The 25,459-nt window shown below is 44.8% G+C and overlaps 1 protein-coding gene across 1 annotated transcript in view; it reads left to right on the top strand.

The window, feature by feature from the left end:
- CEP128 (centrosomal protein 128) overlaps positions 1-25,459 on the top strand; it is a 757,252-nt gene that overhangs the window by 599,273 nt on the left and 132,520 nt on the right. The window contains exon 19 of the mRNA XM_086937589.1: positions 8,535-8,558. Coding sequence (XP_086793715.1) covers positions 8,535-8,558 — 24 coding nt within the window. The remainder of the gene's footprint in view (positions 1-8,534; positions 8,559-25,459) is intronic.

The following is a 25,459-nucleotide window of genomic DNA, read 5'->3' as shown; positions in this document are numbered from 1 at the left end:
CTCTTCAACAAACAGCTATTTAAACAAACCTGTGGCACCGCTATGGGCATTTCTCTATCACCGAACTACGCCAACATCACTATGGGGTGGTGGGAGAAAACCATAGCATGGAATGAAGAAAACCAACAAGATCTGGAACGGATAATGCTATGGGTTCGTTACATCGACGACCTGTTCATTATTTGGCACGGCACGAATGAGCAATTTCAAATATACTTCAATAAACTAAACAATAATGAAGTCGGATTACAATTCACATGCAACACCAGTACTAAGGAAATAGATTTCTTGGACACTAAAATATATGTGCTCAATGAAAAGTTGGAATCAACTCTGTTTCGAAAAAAGACAGCGACAAACAGTGTACTTCATGGGACAAGTTTTCATCCCACACCACTTCTGCGGAGCATACCGTATGGTGAATTTACAAGATTAAAGAGAAACTGCTCGGTAGCTGAAGATGCTGAGAAAATCATCGAAGAGAGTAAATGTAGATTCAGAGCGAGAGGCTATGAAGAATGAGTATTGACCAACTGCAAAAGAAAAATTGACCAAAAAACACGCACTCAAACACTAATGGAACAACCTAAAAAAAGTGAAACCCACACACCTCCAAGACTAATAATGACCTACAGCAAAGAAAGCTCTAACATTGCCCGAATAATGAAAAAATACTGGCATCTGTTGACAAAGGACCCTGATATTGGTAGTACCATTGGCAACTCACCACAAATAACATACAAAAAAAACACTTCACTGAAAGACTTACTGGTCAAAAGCCACTTCCAAGAAAAACCAAAACAGAACTGGCTGGAAATGCAGCGAAAAGGATTCCAACCCTGTAACACATGCAAAGCTTGCAAGATTGGAAAAAGTATGAAAGTGATTGAGGAACCAGATGGCAAGTTAATGAGAATAGATCAACAAATCTCATGCACCTCAAAAAATGTTGTTTACATAATTGAATGTAAATGTGGAATGAAATATGTGGTGTGCACAACCTGCATGTTGAAGAAAAGAATTTTGGAACATATTCGAGCAGTAAAAAATTCCAACATGCAATATGCCACTGCGAAGCACATGAGTACATGCCAGAACGGAGATTGGAGGCAAATGCATTTCTTTGGGGCAAAAGTGTTGGACAAAATGGAAAGAGGAGGTGATGTGACTCGAAGACTGCGACAAATGGAGTCTCGCATGATAATTAGACTCCGAACCAAACACCCGAAGGGGATGAACTTTGGAGAGGATCTGCATATTCACCTGGAATAAGAACCTCAGAACTAAATTGGGTACTATACCCTTAACAGCAACTTATTAAGAGTAAACATCTATGGAAGACAAAGGGTACTAAACCCACTATTATGAACATTAACAGTTACCAAAGTGCTATAATTTAAAAGCATGCAAAGTCTTTCTCTTTTTTTAAATTTAATTTGGTCACTGAAATGCATTGAAACTATATCTCCCATAATGCCTCATAAATGGCTAGTAATGGGCTAGTATAAATACAAACACTGTAGAGGGACTAACCAACCGTGAGCAAGGCCGAGTGAGGCCGAAACGCGTTGGTGGGGTGAAGTCTTGAAATAAATAAGGCTTAAAATCGATTCCTGATTGTGCCGCCTCCTTTGTTCTAAAAATTACCTGGGTCAGGATCCGACCCCTGGGCAGAGCACACACTGCGGAGCGCGTCCATATGGCTGAGGGATCACTTTGGATGCTGATATATATATATGTGTGTGTGTGTGTGTGTATATATATATATATATATATATATATATATATATATATATATATATATATATATATATATATATGTGTGTGTATATATATATATGTGTGTGTGTGTATATCATATGTATCCTGACCCCATGGGACTGATGGAGGCGTCTATGGGGGACCCCTCATGGTCAGAATCTGTGCAAAAACTATTTTTTTTGGGGAGCTCGAAGATCAGCGGGTCCACCATGGAGCTCAGCGTGGGCCCCTCTGCTGTGAACACACACAATATAATAGAAATTCAGCAGTTATAGTTCTCTCAAATAACTATAACTAGACACCCGCTTTGCACAGTTTTCTCATCAATAATTTTACTGCAAATGGTGCAGTGATATTATCAATTATGTCATTGAAGATGTCACAAGCAATGAAATATGTGGGGTAATTTACAGTGCATGGTGATGGCACGAGTTATAGTTGCTTAAGATGACTATAACTGATGAATATCTATGGTTTTGTGTGTGTAAAATCTGAACCTAACTAGAAGATCCCGGTAACCTTTGTTTTTTTCAGTGATTTTCTAAAGTTTTTAAGATTCTATATCCCAACTAAAAAATCCCTATAACCTTTGTTTTTTCAGTGAATTTTTTGTTTTTTAAATGCGGTTTCCTAACTATAACGTCCATAAAACCTTTGTTTTTACTGTGAATTTCTAGTTTTTTAAAGGTTATTTCCCAGCTATAACGTCCCTGTAATGTTTGTTTTTTCAATCAATTACTATTTTTTTTAATGTTATTTCCCAACTATAACCTGTAACCTTTGAGGGTGAGTTTATTAATGGATATATAGGACGGCGAGTGGGTGTGTGAGTGCCTGTGTGGAGCTGTTAGTGGGTTTAGGAGTGTCTATTGTGAGTGTGGTGTATGTGAGTGGGTCTGTGAGTGCCTGCATGAGTCTGTGAGTGGGTGCATCAATGCCTGCGTAGGCCTATGAGTGGGTGTGTAAGTGCCTATATGGGCAAGTGAGTTAGTGTGTGGGTGTGTGAGTTGCTGTGTGGATCTGTGATTGGGTGTGCATCTGTGTGGGTCTGTGAGTGGTGTTGTGCGTGTCTTTGGGCCTGTTAGTGGGTGTCTGAGTGGGTCTGTGAGTGGGGATGAGTACCTGTGTGGGACTGTGAGTGGGTCTGTGAGTGCCTGCATGGCTCTATGAGTGGGTGTACGAATATCTGCATAGGTCTGTGAGTAACTGCCTGTGCGGGGTCTGTAAACAAATACCTGTGTGGGTGTCTGAGTGGGTCTGAAAGTGTTTCTTTTTTTTTTCAAAGTACATCAAGATTTGCAGATCTGTTGCAGATTTACACAGGGACTATGCTGAGCCTTGCGGAGATCAACGGATTCCCGAAGTGAGAAAAAAACCGATCTAACTCAATTTCATACCCAACATAGGTCCTTGACACTCCTCCAACACACCCATGAGGTCAGGATACCTGAACCCTGACTCCTTTAATCATTTTGTAGCTACATTTCAAGACCCCATTACGGTTCCCTGATACTTAAAATGTTGGGCGCAGCCTCCCAGTCAGGTTGTGGTCAGCCATTCATGGCGTTGCTGGTGGTGCATGACTGTGCGGTTCCTCCACTGGGGAATTGTGGAAGGTCCACGTCCCTAGATTTACAATTTTGTTTTTCATTTAATAACTCCGCAACTACTGAATGGATTTACACCAAATCACAAAAAGAGCTCTTTCTGGACCAATAATGACCTCTCTGCCAAATTTGGTGTAATGTCTTCCAGCAATTTGGGCTGTCGTCATGTTCAAAATCCCTATGGGAAATTGTATTGGAAACTCTATTGGAAACACACATTTTTTTGACCGTGCCCCTCCGGCCATATGCCCCCCCCCCCCGCCCTACCCCCATTTTCACCATTTTTTTTTTTACTCAGCTGCCGCTTACGTGTCATTCTGAAACTTTCCATGTTGAGCTAAACATACCTGGCCAATTTATGGGATAACGGTACCAAAGTTATAAGCAAACCAAAAAGCACTTTTCCTATGGAAAATAGGTCCTAACTATAACTACCTGTTGGTGACCATATTTATGTATTTCTACACGTATATGTATATGTATATATATATATATATATATATATATATATATATATATATATATATATATATATATACACACATATATATATATATATATATATATATATATATATATATATATATATATATATATATATATATATACTGACAGAGGAAAATGTGGGTTAAGGTTGCTTTGTTCAATGTAAGGTCACTTTGTCCAGGACTACATACCAAAATTTACTCTGGTAATCATTTGAGTTCTGCATACGTAGTGTCAACTCGCCACTAGATGACTCAGTAAATTATCTCTCCAATCACATATGTGGTGATCTACAGGTCACAAGTTCAAGCCAGGCCAACTGAGGCTTTCATCCTCCTGAGATAAACGGAGTCATATGAAATTGTGACATAGTAATGCCTGATACAGGCAGGCTGAAGTGCTATACAAAAAACACATTATTGGAGGTGTGGCTAGGCGCCGAAGAGTATGACTGCAGCCTGCTAGAGTGCCCCAGTGCCTGCAGGCACCAATGCCCTATTTGTATGTTTTCCTATGAGCAGTAGCTGGATTGAATGTTGAAACAGTGACATATTTGTCACGGGAGCCCACAGAAGGCAACACAGTGATAAGAAGGGGTGCACTGGCTCCGGCAGAGACACAGCAACAAGTGCTCCTAGAGAAGATTAGGCAGGCCGAAAGCGAGTGATCTAGCAGAAAAAAAGACTACAGAGGCACGTTGTGGACAGGAGAACAAAAACCCTGAGCACGGCAGGCAGTGGGATGCAATGTTGATAGTGGTGGACGTTACAGGGGAGTCCCGAGCGACGGGGGCGATCCGTGCGAAAGGAGGAAGAACACTCCCAAGGGAGGAGACTGCAGCAAGAGCATACACCATAAAGATATGTTACTAGAATTTAGGGACCAAGCAATAGGGTAGAATTCTTGCCCATATCCACTAACAACAGACAAAATAAGTGGAGCTTTACCATATTCTAAGGGCATAGCAATAAAGAAAGGTCATTCACCACTCAATAATTGTGACCATATTGGGTGAGGCTAAATGCGTGAACACTGCCTCAGCAAAACAGACGCTCAGCTGTGATGTTTGAAACAGAAGACCACCTGAGTGAAAACATGGATTGGAACTACCATGAAGAGTAATTAGAGAGTAATTGAATACTTCCTATCCAAAACTCTGCTGTATTGCATTTGAGTGTGTCTGTCTTCCCTCTGGGATACTCTTCCTCCTGCTATTCCTGTTACTAGAGTAGATGGCAGAAGAATGATTGCAACCCCTCGACATGGTTGTCAATAAAAGAGCCACCTGAACTTTGCTGAGCTGTGAATTGCTACACGAGAAGCCTGTATGGCTGCTCAATTAATCTTGCCTCCCAATCCAGGAGGCCTTACTAACCTTTGTGGTTCCACAGGCTTTGATAAAGTCCCCTGGGCTCTACACCACACTGTACATGCAGCATTCTCCTGGAAACCAGTGAAAAAAGATACGAACCAGATGGCTTACCGACTCCTTTGTGTTCAAAATGAAATCACTGAGACAACTGCTGTTGTTGGAAGCTGTGACAAACTCCGTGAAAGGGAAGCATGTGGACAGTGATTGCGGATAAAAAAGAATTCTATCTCAGACTCTGTAGGGAACACACTGCTGAAAGAATTGACAGACAACAAGATTTACATTTACTCAATTGACTGTGCAGTGGTGAGTAACACACTAAAAGTACAATCAATGAGGAAGGACATAACTACTTTCCAACATAGACTAATAATCTTTGAGGATTGACTAGCAACAGTGTAAAAATGAATGAATGACCACGTAGAATGGAGCCTGGATATTTGAAAATGATAAAAGAAAGTTGTGGATCTGGAGGACGGAAGTAGAAGGAATAACTTAAGGATCATAGAGATCTCTGCAAAATTAGAAAAAGATAGTATGTCCTTCCTGAGCCACTGCCTGATGAATCTACTAAAGATAACTTTTGGCCCTCCTGTGGAGTTCCGGAGGGCACACTGAATAAGATCTCCAGGAGATAACAGAACATTGAGCAATTGCAAATTCTAGCATGCTGTCTGAGACACCAGTAAGCTAGATGGATCATATTGACAGTAAAGAAATACAGGCCATATCACCTTGAGTACTAACAAATATTCACTTCAGCAGACTTTTTATCTGAAACAAAAGCAAAAGTAGAACACTTTAAAGTGTCAGCCCCAATTGTGTAAAAGAGAAAAACAGCACTGCCCCCTGGAACTGGCAAGAATATTCTGCACAGAGCAGACAATGACACCTGAATCCCCCATCAAAAAATACCTCACTACATGGGAAAACTACACCGGCATGATACCAGGCCTGTCATGTTATGTAGATTTGTGCAGCATGCTAATCACCTGTGAAGGTATCCATGCACTTGAGCAGATAAGTAGAAACCAAGCCCCAGAGAGTTAGTCAAACAGTCAGGGTTTCAGCCTCTTGCGGAATTCAAGAAGCACGGAGGAGGTTCTGATTTGTTGAGCGAGGTTGTTCCAGATTTTGAGTGTGATGTAGGGGAATGACCGACCTCAAGCTCTACTTTTGTGGATGTGGGATGTATGAGCGAGTGAGAGAGTGGCGAGTGTAGGTGTCTTGTCATCCGTTGAAAGTGTATGCGATTGTTCAGGTATACTGGTCCAACTTTGTGCAGGGTTTTGTATGCGTGCATGAGGAGTTTGAATTTGATGCATTTGTGTATGTGCAGCCACTGGAGCTCTCGGCGGTGTGGTGAAATGTGGGTGCTATGTGGGAAATTGGGGATGAGTCTTGCTGCGGGGTTCTAGAAGTCTGTGCAAGAGCTGTTTGGAGACCCCGGCATAGAGTGTATTGCAGGAGTAGAATCTGCTTGTGATGAGTTCTTCTGTGATGGTATGCCTGTTGTTCTGGGGCAGCCTTTTTGAAGTTCTTATGTAGCATACTTGGGATGTGGAAACAGGGTGAGCTAACTGTGTTGACATGTGCAGTCATGTTGAGTTTATCATCCAGGATGATTTCCAGGTTTCTGTGTTTCCAGTGGTTTTTAGTGTGGGTCTCAGCTCTGACGCCCACCAGGTAGACTAGCACTTATGTTTTGGCAGAGTTGAGCTTCAGGCAGTTCATTCTCATCCATTCTGCTACCTTGATCATGCAGTTGGTGAAGTTTGTTCTGGTGGTGGTTGTCTTATCAGTCAGGAATGGGATTAGTTGGGTGTCGTCAGCATGGGATATGATGGTTATACCTGGGATCTGATGATGTTGACAAACAGAGTCATGTAGATGTTGAATAAGGTGGGAATGAGAGATGACCCCTAAGGGACTCTGCAGATCAGGTTCTTGGATTCCAATGTGTATGGTGAAAGTCTGACTCTGTGATCTTCCCGTGAGGAGGTCTTTACAGTTTATTAAAACAAGATACTTTATCTTCCCCTACGCTGAATGATGGAAAGAATACTGGCTGAGGCTAATGGGCTGACACTATTCCTGTCGATGGGCAGCCTTGTTAGAAGGGTGCACGATAAACAATCGAGAAGTAGTCACAGTCAGATTTTATTTTTTAACAGTTTCCATGACTGGCATTGTCCGCCTGTAAAACTGCATGGAGCAAAACTACTGCCTCACACTGAGTGGCGGTGATGCAAACAAGTGGGATGTGATAATATATACTGCTTGAATTCATGACATCAGGTCAACACCACAGTAGAACATCGCATACAGCCATCAGCACATATGGCCATCCTACATGACATATTGGAGGTAGCTGGATCAAAAAAATTAAGCAGTAGATTGGAGCCATGCTATGGCCAAAATATGAACCCTTAGGCAGTAGCCAGCACCATCTGCGTCAGATAAATGGATGGGAGAAATGTGTTAAATAGCATCAAAGATTATTCATACAATAAATGAGCAAATGAGAGAATATGAGGCTATTTGGAACAGATATCTGCGAGACAAAGGGGAGATTGTGATAACTCATTATCGCTCACTCCCCCTGGTTGACGGATTAACAGGTTAATGGGCAGTTGATGGTAATAAGGCATAAGCTTCACAATGGGATGATTATACGAATAATAGAGACTCTATGTAATGGAACTAAACTAAAGTAATTCCCTCTGACTAAGAGATTGCTCTATACATGTGAAATGTTCCTGCTTTAACTGTGGAGCTCTTGACAACAGCAGGTCGAGTTTAGGGAGGTGGCCAGATGTTTTGTTAATTGTTTGTTAGTGGGAAGTTGTGCACTGCGTTTTAATGTCGCAACCATCTCTCCTGATGTTTTTCTTCTCTTTCACTATTATTCCCTTTCCTTCCTCTACTTATTATTACCTACTTACAATTAGGTCATAGCTGTTTTATAACATTGAAACCCACTTAATGCTTAAAATGTACCGTTCAATGGAAAATATGCAGTAAAAAATCGTTTCCACAAAAAGCATTATTACAATTTTTATGATTAGCCGGCATGGTGCCTCGTTCTAGCTAGCCTCCAGCAGCTTTTTTTCTTTACAGATACAACATTGAGACCACGTCTTATGTTGTCATAAAGTTTACAGCACGCCCACACAGACTCCAAATGATTATGCAGAACTCTTTTATAGTCTCTTTGAACATGTAAGCATTAAGCATGCCAATATCTGTATGAAAAGCAAGCATACAGTCCTCTTTTTACTGAGTTGTGGTTTATTTCTCTTTTGCAGGACCGTGTTGTGGATCTAGAAATGGTGAGTACACGTTTTATTTATGCTGTGGATTACCATAAATCTGAAAGTGGAATAACCGCACAGCATACGGCTGGTTACCTTCATGGCTTGGCCCGTTGCATGATGCTCCCATGCCAGGCCATGATGCTTCAGGCCTGCACTGAAATGTTTCCTGGCTGACATGTGAGGCCCGACGGTTTCTCCAAACAGGGCTGTCCTCACGGGTGAGTCTGTGGCTTCTGAAGATGCATCATTGGAGTGGCGCCCCCTGGCCAAACTCTCAGTATAGTACAGTAAGGAACGGTCCCAGTAAACAGTATTTTTGCAAGAGAACACAATAAACAGATACTCCCAATACGGAAAAACCAATTCATACAATAAATGACTAAACAGTGTTATTTAATCACACCGTCTTATTTTCAAATATATGAATAACATGTTAGAATACATGCACAATGTGCCCAGGAGAAAGGAAGGGGGTATTGAAAAAACTGGGTGATTTACATGAGGATGAGGTGTCATGGACAGGTAAGGAAAATAGTGCAAATAACTGATTCACATTTGGCATCAAAATTGGGCTGGTTATTTCGCCACTACTACACAAGAGTTTGTATAACTTATAATAGCCAAGCTACATAGCAAAACACAGTAGAAAATCTCTGTTGTTAATAGGCTGGCTCGAAGAGAAGTGTCAACGTTTCGACCCCAAAGACTTGTAGGTTCGTAGCCACCTTACATAGGGGTCTTCCTCAGGACTGTGATAGGGGAGTGGGCACGAATAAAGCCCTACAAGGAGGGCTGAATCGTGAGTAGATCAGGCGCGTAGGCTCCAAAGCACAGAGAGCGGGGCAACTCCACGCTCATCGGATATATTCCGACATGTCCCATCCAAACTATTTGAAGTAATCCAGCCGTATTCATCAGCTAGGACCACAGAGTCCAAATCTGCTCTTACTCACAAAACTGTAGCCCTCGAAGGCACTGAATCGCTCCTCAGTGGTCTGAACTGTATCAGGGGAAAACCGGGCCAGCACGTTAACCAGGATGCAGTTTCAGCTTTTTAAGAAGTTCTGAGCACGAAAACGTGTTGGTTTCTTTTTCACTCCTCTTGTTCAAAAGAGGTCATCAAAACATTAATACTATAATAACGACAAGAAAACATATATTCTTACTAATACTATTCTTAAAAAGTGAAACTCTTTGTGCTTCATTGCCTTTGCATGTAGTACATCTAAAGAGTTAATACCATTATGCAATCCTTATCAAACAATGTTGTCTTCGATTATCTATTGTATACAATGACAAGTGTGTTTACCAGGGCACAAGTCCTAAAAAAAGAAGTGGGGGGCTAACCTAGTTAGGCAGTTTGCAAGTGACATCACGGTGTTCAACATCACAGCGCGCATAACATCACGACGCGCGACATCACGGCACATGACATCACACATGGCATAACAGGAGACATCACCGGAAGTGGCATCACAAGCAATGACTTTTCAGGAAGTGGCATCACAAGATGTGACATCAGAACTAAAGCCCTCACATATATGATTAGCAGGTCTATCATGTGTACGTTTGAGCGCATTGCGAGAATAATAGCACAGTGAGCTGTGGAAAATATGTGACTGCCACACCTTGCAATCCCCCAGTTTTATGTAACACATACTGTGTATTCATTTACAAACTTATATAATTTATTGTACATGTAATATGCTCTTGTTTATGTAAAGCGCTCTGACACCCTGCATTGAGAAGAGTAGGGCTATACTAGAAAGAATTGCGGTACTTAAATTATTTCAACGGCTCCTCATGGGGAAGTAAGCTCTATATAAATGCAATTTGCTTTGTGTAAATAGTGGGAAAGACCAACACACCTGACATTCTTACAGCGCATGCATATCTCCTAAACAGGGACTGAACAAAGCGAAAAGCTGCCTTTCTTAAGTATGTGTAGAGTGCTTACAAGGGGTGAGCCTTTGTTTCCCCTCTGCTTCATTTGCATCAGGTGTGAGGCTCCTGACTGCTCCCAGCCAAGAGACTCAGTGAGGTCCAAATTCTTGGCAGGGTGGACGGCGTTCACCTGGTGAAAAAAGTGGGTGGGTGGGCGCCCACCCACGTGTACCCCCAACTCGTGCCATGGTGTTTACCGAGTTGACCGTAAACTCTGAACACTAAACAACAGTCAGGGAAGTCAGTTGTCCAAATGAGCCCCTCCAGTTGCCCATGTACGTGAGCAGTCAGTACAGCTGCCTGACCTGAGATACATTTTTGTTCTTTTTATAAATAACACACGCAGTGGGAGGAAGACAGTTGTATGGTACAGATTTCACAATGACAGCACTCCCAAACCATACCCCAGTCTTGGAAAGGAATGTTTTTGTTCTTTTGTGGTAGTTGGCATAATCTGGATGAAAAAACAGACTTCTTCACAGTAACTTGTCCAACAATAAGTAGTCTTTTCCAGTTGTCTGTCTCAAAGTCAGCAGGTCGTACAGTTGCTTGTCTGATAACTGCTGACCCAACAATCACCTACTGGAGGACTTTGCATTCTGACATTGCAGCAGCCTCCACAGATGCCCTCCACCTCTCTGAAGAGTCCACAGTTAGCACAAGGGCCTGTCTGGGGGATCCGCCGTCACTACAGCCGCCCCTTCACGAGGTCAACAGTCGGTGCAGATCTATCTGAGCATCCATGGCTAGTGGAGTCGCTGTAATTGTCACCAGTCAGTCAGCACAATCCCTGGTCTAAGGAAAAAGCAGTCAGTACAGTAGTAGGGCCAGTGTGTCAGCAGTCTTCAGAGAAGCCTGGGAGGTGGACCCCCCATTAATGGTACTCTTCAGCCCGCTGTTGAGCAATCTGTAAAACCTTCTGACGCCTGTGTAGTTACAAACCCAGTGCGGCAGCGCGATGCGAATCGGCTAGTGAAGCGTCCTTCTGATGGATCTGCAGCTAATGAAATGTCCAGCTTGATGCATCAAGCATTAGTGAAGTGTTCACCCAGGCGGAACAGTATTTAGTGAGTAACACGTCCTGACTGATCAGTACTTAGCAGCAGTCCACTCTCATCAAGCTACCCATCCAGAAATGTACTCCCTTGGGCTCCGCGGTCAGAGACGTGCGGGTCCGCATTACAGACTTCCAAATCCTTAATGTGGCGTAGTTCAGGAATATTCCCTTTACTGGATGCAAAGAACACTCTTCTAAAGGGCAATTTAGCATTCGAGGACTGGTCCCTAATCGCAAGAACTGCTTTAGTGCTTCCTATGTTTTGACTTTCGATGAACACTTAAGGAATCGTTCAGCAGTCTCTGTATCAGGCTCTGAGACTTGAGTAATGTGCAGTTGCTCCTTGCAGTGGCCATGGTTCATTACCCCTTGGCATGGGACTCCAGGAATGCCTCCATCAATGCATCACTGTAGGTTTGGAATTGGATATCTAACAGTTGCTTCCCTCCTGCCCAGCATCTTGACTGTACAGCTGCGCATGGAGGCGCTCCAGGTTAAAGTAGGTTGTCGGCCCCGACAGCCAAGGAGCAGTGGATCATTTGTTTTGTTTTGAGTGTGATTGTGTTAAAGTACAATACATTACAATAACTTAGTGGAAGAGATGGATTCATAAAGCATCGTGCAAAAACCACACGCCACGTTGTTGTAAAGCTATAAAGACCATTTATTGGGACATGGTTGGAAACATTTTATTTAACTTTATTAAAATTAACGATGCCTCAAACTTATGAATCTGAACATAAAACCTAACAGTTCCCTTTTTCCCGCACCATTCACAACTCACCCGCTTTCAATTCCCAAGTAAGCCCATATCCTTTGCTTTATTCTTCCCCCTTTCCCTCACTGACCTCGTTCCATATACCCAGACACTCCCTCACTTGCCCTACAAGCATCCTCCATTGAAGATCCTACCCTTGCTCGTTGCATCCTGCACACCGCCTTCAGTCTCCTGTGCTCCCTTCCTCTCCCCAGAGGGGTGGATATGCCCATGTGACTCACCGCCCCCCAAAATACCGCCTACGCTCTGTAACCTACCCTAAATTGGCAACATGCTGTAAACAGACCACCACCCAAAAGCCACCTACAACGTGTAGGGTGGGAGGGTGGACCTCGTAAACCTTTACTCCCTGTGGTGCTCTGTGTCCGGAAGAGGCCGGATACGCCCAATCTAGCGCCTATATAACCCTAACACAAACCTGCCCCTTCCCCCTAACTAACCTAGCCCACCCTGTCCTGAGCACAGAGCACCCCGGGGGAAGACTGGTCTGCGACTTTCACTTCTCCCAGTGGCCGACATTCATGTATCTAACTTGTGTCCTAGGTGTTGTACTAATGTAGTGGAAGGAGTTGTGAAGTTATATATATTGAGGATCGAGTAGTTGCAGGGAGAGCTATACCTGTTCTCCCAGAGGGTGTAAAGACAGTGCATCAGTTTGTGTAGCTGGCCATTACCCTCATTTGAGAAGTACCAGATGCCCTAAGAGGAGAAATCTACAGATATCGGTACCTAGTAAAGAACTTGAATGTTCATTTTGAATTTCTGTTCGTAGGTGATCGTCACGATGTTGAGTATCTTAACACTTTGCACACAGACTTGTTGGTCATGGAATGGGTAACTGTACCGACAAACCACATTCCTGAGGAGAGGATGTAGCCCAACGGCTAGGGCTTTCAACCTCAAATCTGGGGAACCGGGTTCGAGTCTTGGCAAAGACGCTCAACATCCTGTGATTCTGGGCAAATCACTTAATCTCCCTGTGCCTAACAAAAATGAATGTGTCCTCATGTAACGCTACTGGTGCTCATGTAAAGCGCTCTGATACCTGATTTCAGGTCAAGTTTGCATTATATATTAAAAAAAAATTCCTTCACTTAACTGACTGTCCATCTCTTTGAACAGGATCAGAGTGCGTTCTGTGATGAAAAATGTAACTGTTTGGAAACTCAATCCTAGAATACGGAAAACAATGACATACAATTTGCACTGTCTAAATAACAGAAAAAAAACAATAATGATTTACTTACATATGCAGGTGTCCCCTTAAGAACTGGTGCCCCCTCGTTCAGGAGTGATGCAGAGGCTGCAGCTTGGAGCTTTTAAATGAATCTAATTATCTGTAGAAAGTATAGGCTATCATTGGAAAGTGCACGGTGGATTCCGTGTACCTGGATTTATATATTATTACTATTTATTATTTTTTTTAAATTAAAATAATTACAGTTAGAGGTACACCATAAGAAACATGTCAGTAGTGAGATCTTTACAGAAATATGTAATTGAAACCTACGGAGAATAGACACAAAGATACTGCACTGCATAACTGTTCAACCAATAAACGAAGCTATACAAAAAATAACTTCTAAACAAAGCAATTTTGTTCTGTGATAGTCATGAACGAAAATTGAAGTCCGTCTGCAGCTAAGGTTTCTGGTATTTGTTAATGTTAATTAAATTAGATGCATTGCCAGGTTACAGAATTGGGGATGGCTGTAGTTGCTGCAGTTTAATTTTGGTGAATGTTTGAACGTTGCTGCGGTTTAATGTTGGTGGATGTTTGTAGTTGCTGCATTTTTTGGTAGATTTTTGCAGTTGTTGCAGTTTAATTTTGGTGGATGTTTGTAGTTGCTGCAGTTAATGTTATTGTTACTTTATTCCTGGAGTTTATATAAGGCTTACAGTTCCTATTTTGCGATGCTGAGAATGCAAACAGTCCTATTCTATTTGTCCTAAAGTACAAAGTAGGCGAAAAGTAGATCTTTCAGTGGTTAACATGCATGTCTAAAGTAATTTTAAATGTGAATTTGTTACCTAGTGGATGTGGACCCAGGAGACCTGGGTAGTGTTCCCAGCTTTGCAGCTTGACCATGTTGTGTTGTCTTTGTCAGAATAGTGCATGCACGTCTGCCTCTGTTCCCTAATTTTCAAACAATAAACGTAGACGTGGATTAAAGACCAGTTTTTGCCCCTCACATTGTCATACTGAACTTTTATTTAGGGTACAGCAGTTTAGGAGAGGTGGTCTGTTACGGGCTCAATAGTGCTCATGTCCTGACATTCCAAATGGATGAGGCACTTGGAGATGGCTCATGTTGTGCATCTGTGAATTAATGCTTCTTCCATATTGTCTGCTGGCACATAATGAAGGTCGCAGTGGGAGACAGCTGTTGCTCTTGTCTCCCCTACAATGCTTCCGATAGGCCCAACTGGGGACACCTCCATCGTTCATGGCTTCTTTCCTCTGGGGCTGGCTGGCCTTGGTAGTCATGATTGAGCGCGTCAGTTGTGCTGCTCTTCGGCCACCAGGTCCTCCCTCTGCCACTCAGTGGGTAAAGACCTCATCTGCATTCCCGGGTGGACCTGCACAATTGGGGGGTGAGGGGGCACCACAGTGAAACCGCTTTGCTCCATTTTAATACTGGCTTGATAGTGCAGCTGTGTGTTACCTGCTGTTACCATGTACTTAAAATCCACACAGAGTTGGCTTTGGCTCCATGAAGAGTCATCCCTCTCTAACCTCGCGCTGTTGGCTTGTTCTATGTATCATCCCACCTCCTATGGAGTGTTGTGTGACAATGAATGGGGCAGCATTTTACCTCTGAAAACCACACTATATCATCGCACCTTAAATAATATATAGTAGATGCATTGTATACATAATGCACCTGTTTTGTGTTTTAACTGCAGAAGGATTATAATACATTAGTTAGAATCAGAATGCAAACCAGACCTTTTGGTTTTGCTTGTGTTTATTGCCCTTGTTTGGCAGTTGAAAATCTACTTCCTGGAAACTGAACAGAGACTCGGACTGCATTCACAGGGTGCTTCAGGTTATTCATCTTGACCCTTGTACACAAGAGAGTAGAAGTGTGCTAACATGTTGCAAGGCGCAGATCCATGTCAGAGTGTACATGGCCTCACAGCAGTGGCCTCAGAAAAGGGAGATCACGAGTGGTTAACAGCAAGCTCTTGATCTTGATGTCAAGGATAAGTGATGGTCCTGCAGATTGCTTATGCAGGATAATGCTTACATTGAGTGGCCATTGGAGCCTGGTCGTGGCACACACCCTCACCCTGTGACTGAGAAGAACGACGCTAGGGAGCCGGAGCTCGCTCTGGGGAGGCGAAGCTATGTCTTCGCGCATGCAGCCATGCTCTCCATGGGGAGGCACCTGCTTCGGAAGCGTTCAAGTTGAGATTGTCAGCCTACCAAAGTAATGGGCGCTCAACAGAAGCACTGTGCCCAGTGCATGCCCTTTGTGGAAGCTGATGTGCTCTTGTGTTGAGGTAGTCAGCTGTGAAACCCTAAGACTATATGACTAAACCTGGGATTGTCATTTTACTGCCTTCTGTGGTGCTAGAAAAACGAGGGAGGCTCACGGTGCCGAGGCTCTTTTGTCTGTCAAGACGGAATTCAGTTGGAGGTGGGGCAAGCAGTAAGACTAAATAAACACGAGTGAAACATTAGTGACTGTGAAGTCACTTAGCACAGCAGACTTTTTTGATTTATATATGTAGCACTTTTCTGTGTTTATCTTTTCCATGTGCAAAGACGTGTTCCACCTCTCAATCTCTGCCCACCTGCTACATCTGTATGAGCAACTTGAGCCGTATTGTGCAGTGTGTGTAATCTTAACCAACGCCGGGATGCAAAGGCTCCAAAGTCAGGCTGCCAGGCTGCCTGGTGTGAAGAGGCAAGACCACATCGCTCCAGTCTTGAAAGCTCTTTTCTAACTTAAAGTAGGCACTAGGATCAAGTTTGAAGTTCCCTGCAAAGACCACAATGCTACATTCATAGATGTATATGCAAAAAAGAAAAAGTAATGCAACAGGCCTTTTCCAGCTGTGCACCCAAGATCTGGAACAACATCCCTGTATCCATCAGAACCACCCCAACGCTGCTCCAATTTAGGAGGGAGTGGAAAACTCACCTCTTTAAAGAACACTACATCACAATGCATTTTAGACCTCTACAACCCGGAAACCTAGCATATCACTCATTACCTTTATGCTTGTCTTTGCCCCTGTACATCACCTCTTTGCCTTTTGACTAGGATTGCTGGGTCAATCACCCAAGAAACCCACAAACACTCACTACCCTTTACACTGTGGAACAGGCCTTATACTCCCCTTGTGCACACCTCATTACGCAAAAAGCGTTAGGTCGCATCAAACATTGATTTAGAAGTGCATTGAACTCAAACCTGTAGGCAAGACCACATTCCATGAGTTTAATGAAAGCCCCTCTAACTGGCTTTCAGGAAGTTACTGAATGCTTCTGACAAAAGACACAAGTGCACAGGGATGTGCTGTTGACTACTCCCTGAATCATGGCAAAGAGCTTTTTTTTAAAATGTGGGTGAAATTATTGAATGAAATCAACTTTGCAAATCATTTTGCCTCCGGGACGCACGACAGGCGCATGTTTTGCACACAGTCCGCATAGGATACTCCTATCCTTATGGTCATAAGTACTCTTGGGACAATAAACAAGGCTGCATGGTCTAAAGGGCGCTTGAAATAAAAGATACTTGTGCAGAAGTGTCAAATATTTTTTTTATGCCCAAGTGATGAGGTGATGAATATAAGACTGTGTCCACCTTCACCTATGGAACTCTTTAATTCTACCATTTTTTAGGTCTCACCTACTAAGAGCTTTTAGTTTAAAGTATTGGTTTTGTGGAAAATACGTGCAGTGGGGTATGGGCAACCCCATTGCTTAGGATTGGTTGTTTTTCTTGTCAATCATATTTGCACGCCTCTTATTCAGTGGCTTCCTTTCTTTCCTATTCCTGAGTTGTCATTAACCTGGTGTTTGTTAGTTTACAGAGTTTTATAGAGCGCGAGCTTGACCCGGTATCGGGTATCAGAGCACTTTACATAGCACCAGTTACGTTACATGAGGACACATTTATTTTTGTTAGGCACAGGGAGAATAAGTGATTTGACCAAAATCCCATAATGTCTCAGCGCCATTGCCGAGACTCGAACCCGGTTCCCCAGATTCGAGGTCGACTGCCCTAGCCGTTAGACCAACTCCTTTCCCCTGGTGCATATTTTCTTTACCATTCTTTTGATTGGACAATTTGTATTTTTTCACCTCTCATATTCAGAGAACTACTTTTGTTTTTTTCTTTCAGCACTTTATGGGAATGTGTGTGTTTTATTGCGCTCACCCTAGTATGCTATTACTCACCCACCACAATCTCTTTAGCCCCACTCACTGTTTCCCCTCCCCGCATTGAGCTAGCTCAGCTGTTGCTCCTTAGTTGTTTACCTGCTGCTCCTGTCCTTATTGTGAAATGCAATGTTTTTTAAACATTTTGAGAGAGTCTGGCAACTGCAGTTTGTTGATTTTGCTCATGTTTATATTATTATTATTATTAATTTACCTCTTCAAAATTAGTATCTACCATCTTGGAACCTGAAATAAAAAATTAACAAAATGGCAAAAGTGTCACTTAGTATGTGTGTGCATGCTGGGTGACCATATTATCACGCTGGGGTTCCGTGAAGTCATGATGGGTACATAAATGCGCCATTTCTCTTTTATTTTTTTGCCGATGCTGCAGAGCCAGTGTTTGCTCACAATGCCATTCTTTCAGCTATGTGTTGCACGCCGTTCTACAAATCATTTTAATAATTCAATAAATTAAATTTAATTACTCATTTATTCCAACATAGAATGTTATTTCTCAGCTGGTGCATAAAAGTAGAGAAAGAGAGGAATTCTCCAAGAGAATTTAGTAGAGACTTAAATGGAAGTAACTGGAGTAGTTAGTGGTAACTCTTAACCCTGCTTATTCACTGGGCCACTATTTGGGTCGAACCTGGGCCGAGCATGCGCTGGTCTGCGAGGCATGTTGTATTCAGTCTATTGGCTTGTCAAAACACACCCAGTGCTTCTGGTTGGTTGATTGTCCTGCCTTTCGAAATCCCTCTGCTGTGGTTAGTCAATAGTGTCCATCAGTCCTGCCTTTGGGTGGTTGATTCCCACCCATGCGACGTCACAAATTGTTATTTTGGTTGGCCATCTCTGGCCATATGTTGCCTTTTTGCCTGCACCCCCTCCCTGCCGTCATTGCTGCCATCCTTCCTGCACCACTGCTTGTGATTTCAGTCATTGTTTGTTTTTGTTGGCCATCTCTGGCCATCTGTTGCCTCCTCGCTTTCACCCCCTCTCTCCCATCATTGCTGCCGTGCTTCAACAAATAGGGTATTCTGTCTCACAGCAGAATACCATAGAACAATGTCTTGTTATTTAACCCCTTCGCTGCTCATGACGAGCTCAGCTCGTCATGCAGTACCCTGGTCGTGTGCTCATGACGAGCTGACCTCGTCATGAAACAATGCAATCCTGCATTCCTTAGCACACAGCGGGAAAATGCACCGCATGCATGTGGTTTAATGTTGCACACACCCCTTGTTTTTAATATGGACTACTTGGAATGCCCAAATGTGCAATTTTCTGCAACTTTGTTATTCAGCGGCTGCATGCTCTGCTGCTTCTGCCTGCTAAAGCCGATGTTCAACTCTCCTGAAGTCGGCAGGGCTGCTGTGCACCCATATTACACAACTCCGGACCAGAGAGCGAAAGCCAAGGATACAACAAAAAATTGATTGCATGACTCATAAGGCCTTACACTACAAAACCCCACTATACCACACACAAAAACGTGTTCTATCGGTGGGCTTCAGGTCCACCAGAAGTACTAGCACCCTTTTGCTGAAGCCTCAGGGATTCCGTAAATCAAAAACTTATGATTGAGCTTTCTCAGGTATCGCCTGGGGAATTTGGAACTCCCTGCCTCCGGAAATTAGGACGATCCCTTCTACCATTAACTTCAAAAAAGAAGTTAAAGCACTTCTGATTAACACATTTTGTCTTAAATTCCGGTGCCTTATACGCACTTCAAAGATTTCGTCCTTCCCTGGTTTTTACCTGTCTTTACTTTGATTTTACTTATATTGTATTGCTTTGATACACTTTTGTACTCTTTTTATGCTCAGTTTCCCCCCTGCCAATCCTTCAGGTCCTTGTACCATGCTTCATTTAGCTTGTTCTTTTATTCTCCCTACCCTAGACAGTTTATATTTATGTATTCCATGCCGATATAGTGTTTTCCCTGCCCTTGCACTCCTTACCACCCTTTTGTTTGATTGTTAGGTCTCCTCTCTTTTTCGCTCACCTGTAAAGCGATCTGATACCCTCTTGGGTCTTGTTCGCGCTATATAAAACCTTTAAAATAAATAAATAAGGCACCCAGATAGAAGACTAAAAGAAAACGCAGGAAAATGCTGTTGTGAATGCATCCATGCCATGACGCTGTGAACAAGTGCTGCTTTTTAGGTCTCGCCTGTCGATGCGCATGCGCATCGAGCAAGGCGAGAGTATTGCGAGTTATCCACTCTTTGGCAACACTGCAAGGAATCGTGGCGATTCCTTGCAGTGCCCGTGACTTTTAAGGTCAATGCGCATGCGCATTAAGCTTATGCGCATGCGCATTGACCTTAAAAGTCACGGGCGCGTGCACGTCCGTGTTTGTTTACCCGCTCCGCCCCCTCCCGCCGTGTCGCCTTGCCTACTCTTCCGCCCCCTCCCCTTCGTGTCGCATTTCTCCTCCCCCCTCCCCTCTCTTCCCTCCGGCTTCTTTTTGGCAGACCTAACTGTAAAAATCCATGATATAACATTTTCTGTGGGTTTCTCATCCAAAGGTGTCGTCTGGTTTTTTTTGGTATTTTTTTTTACACGTGTAAAAACGAGTGTTGGTTTTAGACGTTTGCAATCCTAATTTAAAACATTATTTATCATTTCAAGTGAACTGGTACTAGTGATGCAATCCTTACTTTTAGTACCCCCCACAAAAAAAACTCCTAGTATCTCAATGGTTCGAACATTATTTACGCGCTTCTTGTAATAAAAGGCGAGTCGCTTTTATTCCGCTCACGCACGAAATTTGAGAAGCGCTATTATCGTTCCATTGGGTTTTAACATTTTTTTTTAAATTCAAATCTTTTCGCCAGCAGTTGGCCCCTTCAGAACCATACCGGACAGTCTGGTTTTATTCAAACCTCTGGCCCTTTAAGAGACCACATTTGGGTTGGTTTGAGACCTCTTGATTGTAGACGTGAATAGACCGTCCTCAACTGTTGAAGGAGAAAACGTCCAGAAGTACCTAATCATTCATTCTCGCCTTTTTTTCCTTACTTTAACGTGCCCCCCTCCTTTCCAATTCAAACACCGCCGCTAATAGCCCCACCTGGGAGGAATGCTAACCTGGCCAGGGTCTTCTTAACGCAGTAACCGACAGGTGCAATGTGACTGAGGACTCTGCTCGGAGTAAATCTGCCTCGAATCCCAGCCACTAAACTGCAAACACCTTTTTCACTACGCTTCTTATCCTTCCTCAGTTTTTTCGTACTTTATTTTTCAACCCATTCCGCGTAATACGCTGACATCTTCAACATTCTTAACCACTACAAAATGGCCGTCGCATAAAACATCCTTTATTCCTTTGTTCGACACTGCCCCAAGATGGCCGCCACCGCTGTTAGTCCCTTTTCGGGTCTAGTCACTTCGTAAGCGCATATGGTGCAGTCACCAGATCTTCACGATCAAACGCGCATGCCGACACCAAGACCAAACGCCGAAGTCATTATCGCTACCGACCGATACGCGGTAAGATCACGATTATTGCACAACAACTCGCGTTTATTTATATGGGGAGTACGAACCAATATGACTCAAGCAATGAGGCATAGCACTAACAACATCTATCACTACACTGACCGGTACGCGGTAAGATCATGATTATTGCATAACAACTCGCGTTTATTTATATGGGGAGCACGTACCAGCATGACTCAAGCAATGATGTATAGGACTAACAATCTTTGAGCACGTGGGCCACACCCACACGTATTACCAATAGATAAGCCAACTGTTTCACGTCGAGTCTTTCACTACACTTTTCCGAGATTTTTTTTAACCTGGATTGCGCAACAGTTCACTGAGCACCTATTCCGATTTTTTAGCGACTAGTATGGACTTCATGTCTGTTCCACACGCGCTCTATATTATGAGTTCAACTATATAACAGAGACCTTCGTTGAGGCTACTCTCTTCATTCTGTTCTTCCCGCTTACTGCACAGCCACCGTGAGCTTCTTCGCCACTCTGTGTTTCACCCCTTCCCCCCACCTGGCCGCCCTTGCTCCCCTACCAATTGCCTACTCACCCAGATGCCCCAGAATTGACACACAACCTTATGTCCAGGCTCTTACTTCACCACCCTGGTAGTGTTAATGCCCCCTGCTCTCCCTCAACCCCTCACCCTCAATCCCTCACCCTCACTCACCCTCACTCACCCTCACGCTCAACCCCTCACTCATCCTGCCCACCCTCAACCCCTCACCCTCACCCACCCTCAACCCCTCACCCACCCTCAACCCCTCACCCACCCTCAACCCCTCACCCACCCTCACCCTCAACCCCTCACTCACCCTCAACCCCTCACTCACCCTCAACCCCTCACTCACCCTCACTCTCACTCATCCTCACTCACCCTCAACACCTCACCCTCACTCACCCTCACCCTCAATCACTCTCAACGCCTCACCCTCAACGCCTCACCCTCAACCCCTCACTCACCCTCACTCTCACTCATCCTCACTCACCCTCAACACCTCACACTCACTCACCCTCACTCACCCTCAACACATCACCCTCACTCACTCACCCTCAACACCTCACCCTCAACACCTCACTCACCCTCACTCTCACTCATCCTCACTCACCCTCACTCACCCTCACTCACCCTCAACACCTCACTCACCCTCAACACCTCACTCACCCTCACTCATCCTCACTCACCCTCAAAGCCTCACCCTCACCCACCCGCAAACCCTCACCCTAACTCACACTCAACCTCACTCAGCCTCACTCACCTTCACCCGCACTCACACTCTCACCCTCACTCTCACTCAGCCTCAACCCCTCACTCACCCTCAACCCCTCACTCACCCTCACACACCCTCACCCTCACTCACCCTCAACTCCTCACCCTCACACAGTGCAATAGGTCTCAGAGCATTTGAGTTAGAGCTTTTAGAATTGTTTATGGCTTTTTTCTTTAGCATTGGCTACAGGGAACAAAAATGCTAAAGATTTACAAAAAAAAACCATAAACAATTCTAAATGCACTAACTCTAATGCTGCGAGACCTATTGCATTTCTAATGCTTGTTTAATGCTAACTAATACTTCCATTTCTAACAGCTCAAAAGAAAAACACAAGTAAACACAATGGCATTACAACGCCAATAGCTCAAAATCTCCCAAATGAGAGCACTATTGCATTGCAAATGCTTGTTTACTTGTGAGGGGATATGTGAATGCATCCCCATGAGTGAAGCCTACTATCTGCATGTCTAGGATCTTGATAAATGGAGATGTAGTTCAGTGAAGCTTGACATGCGTTTTAGACTGTGTTAACTCAGCCAAGTGTAGTCATGCCCTCGGAGCACAGACATGACCGGCAGCTGAAGTCTTGTGAAGGTCATGCTGATCAGGAGGGGCTCAGTACGTCTGCTATGGATGTAATCACATCAGTGGTGGTGGGGGGGGGGGGGGGTATGGGTGCAAGGGCAATAGCCGAAGATGAGATAAACATCACAGAGGAGGCGTCTCCTGTGGTTGTGTGGCCAGTTTTTGGACGGGGAGGTCACCAACGGATTGGAGTGAGTCGGGCTATTGATAGGAAGTGGCTGTTAGGCAATAGTACAAAACTTCCATATAAACCACAGTGTGTCAGAAAAATAAAATGTACTCTAATTTGTTTAGAACACAACATTTATATTTATTAAGTTCATCTCCAATTTCCCACCCAATCGAAACTTCAAAGCAACAAATATATAAAGAATCAATCAATCAATCAATCCTAGCATTTGTATAGTGCGCTACTCACCCGGAGGGGTCTCAAGGCGCTTGAGGGGGGGGGGGGGGGGGGGGGGGGGTTGGGGGAGGTCTGCTACTGCTCGAAGAGCCAGGTCTTGAGTTAACTCCTGAAGGAAAGGTGGTCCTGGGTCAGTAGGAGATGGATGGGGAGGGAGTTCCATGTCTTGGCTGCCAGATAGGAGAAGGATCTTCCTCCGGTGGTGGCTCTGCGGATGCGTGGAACGGCGGCGAGGGCGAGGCTGGTGGAACGTAGCTAGCGGGTGGGAGTGTAGAAAGTCAGGCGGTTGTTGCGGTACCTGGGGCCCAGGTCGTGGAGAGCCTTGTGTGCGTGGGTGAGGAGTCTGAACGTGATCCTCTTGCTGACGGGGAGCCAGTGCAGGTCTCTCAGGTGCCCGGAGATGTGGCTTTGTCGGGGGATGTCCAGGATGAGTCGTGCGGAGGCATTATGGATGCGTTGGAGTCTTTTCTGAAGTTTGGCTGTGGTTCCGGCATAGAGGGTGTTCCCGTAGTCCAGTCGGCTGGTGACGAGTGCCTGGGTGACCGTCTTCCTGGTTTCGGTGGGGATCCACCGGAAGATCTTTCAGAGCATACGCAGGGTGTTGGAGCATGATGACGAGACGGCGTTGACTTGTCTGGTCATCGAGAGGGAGGAGTCCAGGATGAAGCCCAGGTTCCGTGCGTGGTCCGTTGGCTTGGGAGCGGTGCCCAGGGCAGGGGGCCACCAGGAGTCGACCCAGGCGGAGGGTGATGATCCCAGGATGAGGACTTCCGTCTTGTCTGAGTTCAGTTTCAGGCGGCTGTTCTTCATCCATTCGGCGACGTCTTTCATCCCTTCGTGTAGGTTGGTTCTGGCGGTGGCGGGGTCGTTTGTGAGGGAGAGGATCAGCTGGGTGTCGTCGGTGTAGGAGATGATGTTGAGGTTGTGTTGGCGTGCGATGGCTGCGAGGGGGCTCATGTAGACATTGAAGAGGGTAGGGCTGAGCGATGATCCTTGTGGTACGCCGCAGATGACTTCGGTGGCCTCAGATCTGAACGGGGGCAGGCGGACCCTCTGGGTTCTTCTGGTGAGGAACGAGATGATCCATTCCAGTGCCCTCTCTTGGATTCTGGTGTTGTTGAGGCGCTGCACTAGGATGCGGTGGCAGACCGTGTCGAATGCTGCAGAGAGGTCCAGGAGGATGAGGGCCGCTGTTTCCCCGTTGTCGAGCAGGGATCTGATGTCGTCTGTGGCTGCGATGAGGAAGGTCTCGGTGCTGTGGTTGGCACGGAAGCCGGACTGCGAGTGGTCAAGGGATCTGTTCGTCTCAAGGAAGGCGGCCAGCTGACTGTTGACGGTCTTCTCGATGACCTTGGCAGGAAAAGGGAGGAGCGAGATAAGACGGTAGTTCTTGAGGTCGGTGGGGTCCGCTGTTGGTTTCTTCAGTAGGTCGCTGAGCTCGGCGTGCTTCCTGCTCTCCGGGAAGGTGGCGGTGTTGAAGGAGGTGTTGATGATGTCCCGGAGTTGGGGTGCAGAGGGTGGTGGTGGGGGGCGTTGGCTCGGTGGTAGGGTGCGTGGTCTGTGCGTCAAAGCTGTTGTGTATGTCGGCGATCTTTCTGTGGAAGAACGAGGCGAGGGAGTCGCAGAGGTCTTGCGAAGGAGTGATGTTGTTGTTTCCGGCACTGGGGTTGGAGAGCTCTTTGACAATGTTGAAGAGTTCCTTGCTGTTGTGGGCATTGTTGTCCAGTCGTTCCTTGAATGTTGTCTTCTTGGTGGTGCGGATCAGCTGGTGGTGTTTGCGGGTGGCGTGCTTGAGGGCAGTCATGTTGTCTGTGGTCTGGTTGTTGCTCCAGGCTTTCTCGAGGGTGCAGCAGTTCTTCTTGGAGTTCTTGAGTTCATCGGTGAACCAGGTGGCTTTCTTGCTGCCGGGTCTGCTGGGAGGGGTCTTCAGTGGTGCGAGGTGGTCTGCGCAGATGGTGGTCCACT

Source organism: Lissotriton vulgaris, chromosome 9, assembly GCF_964263255.1.
Source record: "Lissotriton vulgaris chromosome 9, aLisVul1.2, whole genome shotgun sequence".
In the NCBI taxonomy this organism is placed as follows: domain Eukaryota; kingdom Metazoa; phylum Chordata; class Amphibia; order Caudata; family Salamandridae; genus Lissotriton; species Lissotriton vulgaris.
This window is presented reverse-complemented; position numbering and strand designations above follow the sequence as displayed.